This window comes from Palaemon carinicauda, chromosome 11, assembly GCF_036898095.1.
Source record: "Palaemon carinicauda isolate YSFRI2023 chromosome 11, ASM3689809v2, whole genome shotgun sequence".
Lineage (NCBI taxonomy): Eukaryota > Metazoa > Arthropoda > Malacostraca > Decapoda > Palaemonidae > Palaemon > Palaemon carinicauda.
In genome coordinates this window covers 127,837,570-127,850,069 of record NC_090735.1, presented here as the reverse complement: position 1 = coordinate 127,850,069, position 12,500 = coordinate 127,837,570, and the positions used below count along the sequence as shown (strand labels likewise).

The 12,500-nt window shown below is 31.7% G+C and overlaps 1 protein-coding gene across 2 annotated transcripts in view; it reads right to left on the bottom strand.

The window, feature by feature from the left end:
- The window catches only part of LOC137650201 (solute carrier organic anion transporter family member 74D-like), a 407,823-nt gene that overhangs the window by 20,860 nt on the left and 374,463 nt on the right, over positions 1-12,500 (bottom strand). For both annotated transcript variants that reach the window (XM_068383387.1, XM_068383386.1), the window contains exon 13: positions 7,893-7,996. In XM_068383387.1, coding sequence (XP_068239488.1) covers positions 7,893-7,996 — 104 coding nt within the window. The remainder of the gene's footprint in view (positions 1-7,892; positions 7,997-12,500) is intronic.

Below are 12,500 nucleotides of genomic sequence, written 5' to 3'. Positions count from 1 at the left end.
GATCAGGGTCCTGATTTTATTTCTTGTGGATTAGGGTCCTTATTTTATTTCTTGAGGATCAGGGTCCTTATTTTATTTCTTGTGGATTAGGGTCCTTATTTTATTTCTTGTGGATTAGGGTCCTTATTTTATTTCTTGTGGATTAGGGTCCTGATTTTATTTCTCTTGTTGATTAGGGTCCTTATTTTATTTCTTGTGGATTAGGGTCCTTAATTTATTTCTTGTGGATTAAGGTCCTGATTTTATTTCTCTTGTTGATTAGGGTCCTTATTTTATTTCTTGAGGATCAGGGTCCTTATTTTATTTCTTGTGGATTAGGGTCCTTATTTTATTTCTTGTGGATTAGGGTCCTGATTTTATTTCTCTTGTTGATTAGGGTCCTTATTTTATATCTTGTGGATTAGGGTCCTTATTTTATTTCTTGTGGATTAGGGTCCTGATTTTATTTCTCTTGTTGATTAGGGTCCTTATTTTATTTCTTGTGGATTAGGGTCCTTATTTTATTTCTTGTGGATTAGGGTCCTGATTTTATTTCTCTTGTTGATTAGGGTCCTTATTTTATTTCTTGAGGATTAGGGTCCTGATTATATTTCTTGTGGATGAGGGTCCTGATATTTTTTCTTTTTGATTAGAGCCCTGATTTTATTTCAGTTGTGGATGTGTCCTAATATTATTTCTTTTTTATATTAGGGTCTTGATTTTATTTATCTTGTGGATTAGGGTCCTGATTTTATTTCATTTATATATTTGGATCCTGATTTTGTTTCACTCGCGGATTAGAGTCCAGATTTCCTTTCTGTTTTTTATTAGGGTCCTGATTTTATTCTTGTTGATTGGGCTCCTGATTTTATTTCATTTTTTTTATTAAGGGCCTGATTTTATTTCTTGTGGATTAGGGTCCTGATTTTATTTCTTTAGTTGATTAAGGGCCTGATATTATTTCTGTGTTGGGTTAGGGTCCTGATTTCATTTTTTGTGGATGAGGCTCCTGATTTTAAATTGGCACATGGCACACACGTTTACCTTTATTTTTGCCATGAACATCTAAACTAAGTATAATAGTTTATAGTTTATATAGGATATTTATTTTAATCTTGTTGCTCTTCTAAAAAAAATTTATTTTTCTTTGTTTCCTTTTCTCACTGAGCTATTTTCCCTGTTGGGGCCCCTGGGCCTATAGCATACTGCTTTTCCAACTAGGATTGTAGCTTAGCAAGTAATAATAATAATAATAATAATAATAATAATAATAATAATAATAATAATAATAATAATAATAATAATCTGGCGTTAAGAGGAAAAGCTATGCTGGAAAATGTGCCTCTGTGACAGGGCATTTGAAAAGATTACTTCGTAAATGATAAAATATTATATAATTTGTGAGCAAATAGGAAGACTCCTTTTGAGGTTAAATTTATACAATTGGTATTTGTAATGTCAAGAAGAAAAAGCCGTAAGAAATATGGAGAAAAAAAGAATTTTAGGAAAGGTGAGGGAAACAATTAAAGTCTTAGATGTGAAGGAAGAAGACTGAATAAAATCGAGGAAAAATACATTAGCATAACTATATATATATATATATATATATATATATATATATATATATATATATATATATATATATATATATACATATACATATATATATATATATATATATATATATATATATATATATATATATATATATATATATATATATATGTATATGTATATATATATATATATATATATATATATATATATATATATATATATATATATATATATATATTTATATATATACATATATATTTATATATAAACATATATATATATGTATATATATATATATATATATATATATATATATATATATATATATATATATATATATATATATATATATATATATATATATATATATATATATATATATATATATATATATATATATATATATATATATTTGTGTGTGTGTATATATTTATTTGTCACATATGCTTTCATATTTACAAAGTATACATACATATGCATATGCAGTATATACATCGTATAATCGATACTCTAAATCATTATAAAGGGCATTAATTTCAAATGCCCATAAATGTTTTATTTCAACAAATCTGCCTTTGATCGCAAATCGAGTCAGTACTTTATACATCGCATTTATTTCTCTTCAGCATTTAATGAACATTGCCTTTTTACCATCTGTTTCTTTTACTTCCATTTTTTTTTAAATTCTCTTGTCGAAGCCGTGATTAAAAACGTTTCTAAAGGGATGAAAGCTTCAACGGACGGGCCATTAGCGTTATTAGTATCTTTCTCCCCCTTTATAATTCCTTCGCTTCGTTTGTATAAACGAAGAATCCGTTGCATAAAAGAACCTTCTTTTTTTAAATATCTTTTGCTTTTTTTATTTTCTTCCTTTTTCGAAGCTCTAACTATACTCATTGTTGCTCATGCTCGCCCTTTTCGTGGCTCTTTCTCCTACCCTCTTCATTAACAGCATCTTTTGTTCCTTCAGCTAATCCTATTCACTATTGAAGCAATGGGTTCCAAGTGAGCGCTCTTACTCTCTCTCTCTCTCTCTCTCTCTCTCTCTCTCTCTCTCTCTCTCTCTCTCTCTCTCCTGGGCTTTATCGGAGAATCCAATCCCATTCTCAAAAGCTTTTATCTAATTAACCTGTTTTATGTTTGTAAATCGTGAAATGACTTTGGGATTTGCTTACTCCGACTTGAAAGGTTAAATCCCTTTGCTGCAACGGGGATTTATTCTTCAATTCGTTTCCCGGTTTGTCTAGAGCGAACACTTCCCATTTAACTCTTTACCAAAAGAACTCTAAAGCTGAGACTTGTGTTGATGCCACTTCCTTCTTGGTGTGTTTGAGGATAAAGGTAAACTCGTATTTAAAGCAGTTGAATATTTGCTACGCATGTCTTGGATAAATATATTCAGTTAGAGCCTACAGATTTGATTTGTTTAATAATTCGAAAGATATTTTCTTATTCCATTTGATAATGGAAATTATTTTTATAGCTGTTAAAACATTTGCTCTGCATGTCTCAGATAAATATATTCAGTTTGAGCCTACAGATTTGATTTGTTTAATAAATCGAAAGATATTTTCTTATTCTATTTGATATTGGGAAATTGTCTTAGAGCAATTGAGACATTTGCTACTCATGTCTCGGATAAATATATTCAGTTTGAGCCTACAGATTTGATTTGTTTAATAAATCTAAATATATTTTCTTATTCCATTTGATAATGGGAATTATTTTTAAAGGAGTTGAGACATTTGCTACGCATGTCTCGGATAGATATATTCAGTTAGAGCCTACAGATTTGATTTGTTTAATAATTCGAAAGATATTTTCTTATTCCATTTGATAATGGGAATTATTTTTATAGCTGTTAAAACATTTGCTCTGCATGTCTCAGATAAATATATTCAGTTTGAGCCTACAGATTTGATTTGTTTAATAAATCGAAAGATATTTTCTTATTCTATTTGATATTGGGAAATTGTCTTAGAGCAATTGAGACATTTGCTACTCATGTCTCGGATAAATATATTCAGTTTGAGCCTACAGATTTGATTTGTTTAATAAATCTAAATATATTTTCTTATTCCATTTGATAATGGGAATTATTTTTAAAGGAGTTGAGACATTTGCTACGCATGTCTCGGATAGATATATTCAGTTAGAGCCTACAGATTTGATTTGTTTAATAATTCGAAAGATATTTTCTTATTCCATCTGATAATGGGAATTATTTTTATAGCTGTTAAAACATTTGCTCTGCATGTCTCAGATAAATATATTCAGTTTGAGCCTACAGATTTGATTTGTTTAATAAATCTAAATATATTTTCTTATTCCATTTGATAATGGGAATTATTTTTAAAGGAGTTGAGACATTTGCTACGCATGTCTCGGATAGATATATTCAGTTCGAACCTACAGATTTGATTTGTTTAATAAATCGAAAGATATTTTCTTATTCCATTTGATAATGGGAATTATTTTTAAAGGAGTTGAGTCATGCGTAGTAAAGGAGTTGAGACATTTGCTACGCATGTCTCGGATAAATATATTCAGTTCGAGCCTACATATTTGATTTGTTTAATAAATCGAAAGATATTCTGTCATTCCATTTGATAATGGGAATTATTTTTATAGCTGTTAAAACATTTGCTTTGCATGTCTCGGATAAATATATTCAGTTTGAGCCTACAGATTTGATTTGTTTAATAAATCTAAAGATATTTTCTTATTCCATTTGATAATGGGAATTATTTTTAAAGGAGTTGAGATATTTGCTACGCATGTCTCGGATAAATATATTCAGTTTGAGCCTACAGATTTGGTTTGTTTAATAAATCGAAAGATATTTTCTTATTCCATTTGATAATGGGAATTATTTTTAAAGGAGTTGAGACATTTGCTACGCATGTCTCGGATAAATATACTCAGTTAGAGTCTACAGATTTTGTTTGTTTAATAAATTCAAAGATATTTTCTTATTCCATTTGATAAAGGGAATTATTTTTAAAGGAGTCGAAACATTTGCTACGCATGTCTTGGGTAAATATATTCAGTTCGAGCTTTCAGATTGGATTTGCTTAATAAATCTAAAGTTATTTTCTTATTCCATTTGATAATGGGAATTATTTTTAAAGGAGTCGAAACATTTGCTACGCATGTCTTGGGTAAATATATTCAGTTCGAGCTTTCAGATTGGATTTGCTTAATAAATCTAAAGTTATTTTCTTATTCCATTTGATAATGGGAATTATTTTTAAAGGAGTCGAAACATTTGCTACGCATGTCTTGGGTAAATATATTCAGTTCGAGCTTTCAGATTGGATTTGCTTAATAAATCTAAAGTTATTTTCTTATTCCATTTGATAATGGGAATTATTTTTAAAGGAGTCGAAACATTTGCTACGCATGTCTTGGGTAAATATATTCAGTTCGAGCTTTCAGATTGGATTTGCTTAATAAATCTAAAGTTATTTTCTTATTCCATTTGATAATGGGAATTATTTTTAAAGGAGTCGAAACATTTGCTACGCATGTCTTGGGTAAATATATTCAGTTCGAGCTTTCAGATTGGATTTGCTTAATAAATCTAAAGTTATTTTCTTATTCCATTTGATAATGGGAATTATTTTTAAAGGAGTTGAGACATATGCTACGCATGTCTCAGATAAATATATTCAGTTCGAGCCTACAGATTTGATTTGTTTAATAAATCGAAAGATATTTTCTTATTCCATTTAATAATGGGAATTATTTTTAAAGGAGTTGAGACATATGCTACGCATGTCTCAGATAAATATATTCAGTTCGAGCCTACAGATTTGATTTGCTTAATAAATCGAAAGATATTTTCTTATTCCATTTGATAATGGGAATTATTTTTAAAGGAGTTGAGACATTTGCTACGCATGTCTCGGATAGATATATTATGATCGAACCTACAGATTTGATTTGTTTAATAAATCGAAAGATATTTTCTTTTTCCATTTGATAATGGGAATTATTTTTAAAGGAGTTGAGTCATGCGTAGTAAACGAGTTGAGACATTTGCTACGCATGTCTTGGATAAATATATTCAGTTAGAGCCTACAGATTTGATTTGTTTAATAAATCGAAAGATATTTTCTTATTCCATTTGATAATGGGAATTATTTTTATAGCTGTTAAAACATTTGCTCTGCATGTCTCAGATAAATATATTCAGTTTGAGCCTACATATTTGATTTGTTTAATAAATCGAAGGATATTTTCTTATTCCATTTGATAATGGGAATTATTTTTAAAGGAGTTGAGACATTTGCTACGCATGTCTCGGATAGATATATTCAGTTCGAACCTACAGATTTGATTTGTTTAATAAATCGAAAGATATTTTCTTATTCCATTTGATAATGGGAATTATTTTTATAGCTGTTAAAACATTTGCTCTGCATGTCTCAGATAAATATATTCAGTTTGAGCCTACAGATTTGATTTGTTTAATAAATCGAAAGATATTTTCTTATTCTATTTGATATTGGGAAATTGTCTTAGAGCAATTGAGACATTTGCTACTCATGTCTCGGATAAATATATTCAGTTTGAGCCTACAGATTTGATTTGTTTAATAAATCTAAATATATTTTCTTATTCCATTTGATAATGGGAATTATTTTTAAAGGAGTTGAGACATTTGCTACGCATGTCTCGGATAGATATATTCAGTTCGAACCTACAGATTTGATTTGTTTAATAAATCGAAAGATATTTTCTTATTCCATTTGATAATGGGAATTATTTTTAAAGGAGTTGAGTCATGCGTAGTAAAGGAGTTGAGACATTTGCTACGCATGTCTCGGATAAATATATTCAGTTCGAGCCTACATATTTGATTTGTTTAATAAATCGAAAGATATTCTGTCATTCCATTTGATAATGGAAATTAGTTTTATAGCTGTTAAAACATTTGCTTTGCATGTCTCAGATAAATATATTCAGTTTGAGCCTACAGATTTGATTTGGTAAATAAATTGAAAGACATTTTATTCGATTTTATAGCGGGAAATTATTATGTTTAGTCTTCTCGTGCTAATGAATATATACACTTATTGCTACTTGCTTTATGTTTCTATCCTTTATATTTTATTTTTTTAAATGTTATGTTAAGTGTTCTTACACAAATCTAACATTGCAACAGCTTTTCTAAACTTGTGTATCCTGTCACCGCCGAAGCATATGACAGCAAATGAAATGTAGGTCAGCATAATTCGGGCATTAATTAGAATAGAAAGACTAAAAGGTAAATAACACATAAAACCTTGTCAAATAGCGGTTTTTTTTTTTTTTTTTTTTTTTTTTTTTTGTGGAAAATTTGCTACAGAATCAATGGAGTTACTGTCTGAATCGTCGTTTAGTTTTCGTGATTTCTTGAGGTAAAGGTAACTTGGAGATTAAAGTTTTACTTCCAGCTGTGACCAGATTGTGAAATGATCTTCGTAATCTGGCCACGAAATTGGCGAAACTTTAGAAGTTCGAACTTGTCGCAAATTTATTTATTTATTTATTTTTTTTTTTTTTTTTTTTTTTTTTTTTTTTTTTTTTTTACAGGTTATCAGAATTCTTGTTTCGTAGTTTATATGTGACTGATCTCTTTTTAAGTTTAACTGAATTCAATATATTTATATTTTTTGTTTATTATTTCAAATATATATTTTTATTTCTTAACTGCGGTGCTCTTCCTGTCGGAGCCCTTGGATTGTAGCATACTGCTTTTCTAAGTAGAGTTGTAGCTTGGCTAGTAACAGTAACTGTTTTCAATGCCAATTTCTGGTACATTTTATATGATTTAAGACTAAATATATTGCCTCGTAAGTAATTTAAATTAATAGATAATGTAGATTTAGTACATGGCAGGGCAGTGGTACTCTATTTTCATTCAGAGCAGCACCCATGCAAAAAATTAGAAAAAAAAAAATGTACAATCTCTCGTACTTTGGTTTTTAAGCTTATCTCACCGAACTGACTCATGATTGAAAAGTGCAATGAAGAAGGGATTTAAGATCTATAAAATCAGACGTTTGGTCCATCCTCTCTGAGGATATTGTGTTTTCAATGAAAAATTCTTTAACTATAAAAACAGTGACAAACAATAGAGGTAATTTGGAAGATCTACACACACCCGCGCGCAATTTTCACTCCCTAAAACTTTTCCCTTAACGAATAATTTCTAAAATTCTTTACTTCCAAGAGATCTCTCTATAAAAAACGAGCCGCCATTCACCTCTTTAGTTATGAATCTAAAACAAACTTGCCCATTTTCTCTTTTTTGTTTCCCCCTGTAAAATGAATGGAACACATATTAATGAATAGCCAGCCGTACTTACCGACAATGGCGCCCATGATGATCGGAGCTGGGATGAATCCGAAGAGACTGATGAAGACAGTCATCGTCCCCAGCGCTAGACCTTTGTCTTCATCACTGACGGACCTGTTGGGAAGACAAATGACACCATTATTATGTAGTTTCTTTTGGTTCCTCCTTTTCATTAATCACAACAGTATTGATACTTTTGTTTTCATTAATCACAACCAAGTATTGATACTTTTGTTTTCATTAATCACAATCAAATATTGATACTTTTGTTTTCATTAATCACAACCAAATATTGATACTTTTTGTTTTCATTAATCACAACCAAATATGGATACTTTTGTTTTCATTAATCACAACCAAGTATTGATACTTTTGTTTTCATTAATCACAACCAAATATTGATAATTTTTGTTTTCGTTAATCGCAGCCAAGTATTGATATCAAATGTTAACTATATCATCGAAAGAAATAGTGACTTTAGTAAGGTACTCTATCCCAACTATTTTTCTTTTCAATTGAATTTTCTCTGTTTCCCTCCTTCGCTTCTTCACCAATCTCTCCCTTCCACCTAGACAGTAACTTGGCTTTATTTCTCCCCCTATCAGGACCCACCTTCCCATCACCCCCCCCCCCCTCCCCCATTAAAGCCCCGGAAAAAGAGAGGATCTTCCCGTGTGGTTACTCAGTATGTTGAAGAGGGGTTGACCTTATATACGGCTATATCTTATCTACTGAATACCTAAGAGGGTCAGCTGAATTGGTTATGATAATGACGGAAATTCTGATAAATATTTTAAGATTAGACATGATTTAAGCGACTGTTTTCTGCAACCGTTTCGCGTTCAAAACTAACATTTTCATTGTTGGTCAACCTTGTTAGTTCATTTTCCAAGATGAGCATGTATTTCACTTCTCTCTCTCTCTCTCTCTCTCTCTCTCCTCTCTCTCTCTCTCTCTCTCTCTCTCTCTCTCTCTCTCTCTCTCTCTCTCGCAGTGGCGGTGTTATGCGTTATGAATTATAAATGTTTGGTAGTTTGTCTGTTGTCCTTAGATTTATTATTCCATTTGCGTTTCTCTTAATTCTATCTGCTTTCTCACACGGCTTTTTCTTCTATTTAATTCTTTCTGTTTTCTGATTATATGATATTTCCTCTTCTCAAATTGGCATTACCCACGATTTTTTAATTCATATGCAGTATTATGCACTATATGCACTATGTGCAGTATTTTTATAGTTTTCCAATTTCGTTTCGTTTTCATTGTTTCCCATTTCATAGGTATTTCTGTCCATTTATTTCTATTTTCATTGTTATTTTCGCCATCTATTTCTAAGTACCCCCCTTTTTTTTATTGTATAGAATTTCCTCCTCCCACATTCTCATAACCTTTCATCTTCCATTTCTCATCTTTAGTACGTCGTCGTTACTTCCTTTTCATTCTATCTACTCCCACTTCTATTTCCCACGCCTTTTCGCCTTTTAATCCCTTTCTTCCACAATTCCCTTTGTAGTGTCTTTTCCTCTCCATTGTTATTATTTCCCTCCTTCTCTTCGAATATCTCGCTCTTACTTTTACAGGTAAATTGACTTGTTCTTTTCTTTTCCTGTTGCTCCACATTCTTAAAGAAGGAACACCAAGACGAAACAATGCACAACAAGAAAACATAGATTTGAGTTGAAAGTCAAGGGAAACACGGGATACATACTCTCATATTGCATTCATACATTCAAATAAACATTCACAAAAACAATGCTTTCTTTTACAATACCTGAAAAGGAATCATTTGTTCCGCCGTTCTTTGTTAACTCTTCCATTCATTGTTTCTGTATTTGTTGTTTATAATTTATTTAAATCGTTGCTAGATGGATTACCAAGTACGCTTTTAAGATAGGAAACTGCAATAATGTGTAGATAGTCACTAATGTTTATCGGTCTTCAGTCGAGGAGAAAAGATACTTTCTTATCTCCTGATCGTAACTTGTTATATAGGTAGTAGGCTGACCAGGGCACCAGCCACTCGTTGAGATACTACCGCTAGAGAGTTATGGTCTTTTGGCTGGCCAGGCAGTATTACATTGGAACCTTCTCTCTGGTTACGGTTCACTTTCCCTTTACCTACACACATACACACAGCGAATAGTCTGGCCTATTCTTTACACATTCTCCTGTCTTCATATACCTGACAAAACAGATTTACAAACAATTCTTCTTTACTCACGGGGTTAACTACTGCACTGTAATTGTTCAGTGGCCACTTTTCTCTTGATAAGGGTAGAAGAGACTCTTCACTATGGTTAGCAGCTCTTCTAGGTGAAGGCCACTCCAAAACTGAACCATTGTTCTCTTGTCTTGGGTAGGGCTATAGCCTCTGTACCATGGTCTTCCACTGTCTTGGGTTAGATATCTCTTGCTTGAAGGTACACTCGGGCACGCTGCTCTGTCTTGTTCCTTTTCCTCTGGTTTTATTAAAGTTTTTATAGTTTATATAGGATATTTATTTTGATGTTGCTCTCCTTAAAAATTCATCTTTGCTTATTTCCTTTCCTCGCAGGGCTATTTTCCCTGTTGGGGCCCCTGGGCTTAAAGCATCCTGCTGTTCCAACTAGGGTTATAGCTTAGCAAGTAATAATAATAATACTTACTCATAAGGACGAATCACAAAATTAATGAATTAATAAGGAAAGGTCTTAATATCATATTATCATTTCGATATTAATTTTCCATGTCATGACTTAAAGGGTATGACTCTATTGCTTCTCACTACCACGATGAAGTGAAATTAGACGAAGGTCTGAAAGCGCGTCTTATCTCCAGCTCATGATGCTAATTGGAACCAGCCTACATAACTCGCCCTCGAGTCTCCTTGATTCAATACAAACTTCACGCTTTCGCGCAACTCCGTCGGATATATCATTTTACTTCCTAGTTATTAACGAAGTTCTTTACCCTGAGAATGAAATAGATCTCACTCTCTCTCTCTCTCTCTCTCTCTCTCTCTCTCTCTCTCTCTCTCTCTCTCTCTCTCTCTCTCTCTCTCTCTCTCTCTCTCTTACATGTGTAAGGATGCAGAGGAAATCATTGATATAACTTATGATGCCATCCAACAACATACTTATGAAGAAATAAATTATCAGATGGAAACAAATAATAGACCCAAGAGACTCTACCCGGACCTACATACTTTTAGGGAAGAGCAAGAACAAGAAAAAAAAGAAAAGAAAGATATAGTCTGTAATAGGCTGAAAAGAGGGAATTGCAAATTTGGCGAAAGATGCTACTACAAGCATCCAAAGATATGCCATAATTATGAAATATATGGTAAATGTGCGTAGTTAGACGGATATGGAGACGAATGCAGAGATCTCCATCCAAAAATATGCAAAACCCTAAAAGAAGGAAAAGGATGCTGTTTCAACAAAAAATGTCGATATATGCATCCTGCAACTATGAATGAGAGTAAGAAAACTCAGCAAACTGAAAAGAAAAACAAAAATGAAACAAAAAAAGAAACAAAAAAGCAGACAGCGTATATACCGCACTATGCACCAAAAAAGGCCTTTCAACCTAAAGCTCCACAAATAGAGCCCAACTACCAAGAATGCATATATAATGCCAGGGGTTGGTGCAGATATGGAGATAATTGCAGGTTTACACACAAAAATAAGTATGAAGGCGAAAGAACAAATATTATGGAAAAGTTGGATTTTTTAATGGCAGAATTCCGAGAAATGAAGAAAAGAACATCATATCAGAACAGGAAGGAAGCATGGGAGAATCCATATTATTACCAATATTAAATAATGGAAATGAGACACAAACCATAATAGTGATGAATGCACAGGGTTTAGTCACGAGTAACTCTAAAAGGAAAATAGAGTTCCTAGAAGAACTAACCCAAATTGAAAAAATAGATATATTAAATATAAGTGAAACATGGTATTCCAAGAGACTGGCAGTGATGACCAGATAAAGGGTTTTCAAACTTATAGATCAGACAGAAAAAATAGGAATCAAGGGGGAACCGCAATATATGGAAGAGACATAAATCAAGGAAAAGTCTGTGAAAAATACAGCAACACAGAATGTGAATTGATTGCGGTAGAATTTGAATTTGAAAAACTAGTGAATATTGTAGTTTACAGACCCCCAAATACTAAGGAGTTTGATATAATAATAGAAAAAATAGATGATATATGTAGAAACCAGAAAGACTGGAATATACTCCTATCCGGAGATTTTAACTTTCCTTTCGTGGATTGGAAAGAACGGATAGAAGAAAGTGGTTGTATGTATACATATAAAAAAGAGAGTAATAGTAGCGCAGAAGATAAGAGGCAATTTGAAAATCTTCAAGATATGCTATTAGAACATAATATGCAACAAATAAACCACATTCCAACAAGAAAGGAAAATGTCCTAGATCTAGTATTTGTGAATGAGGTGAATTATGTTAAAGAAATAATAGTGTATAACACGGGAATTTCAGACCACAATGTCATAGAATTGATAGTTCATTCCAAAGCAAGTGATCACAGAATTAATAAAAGCACAAAACTTTGGGAAGGATATGGAAAATATAACTTTTACAGTAAGAATATAAATGGTCAGAAATAAATGA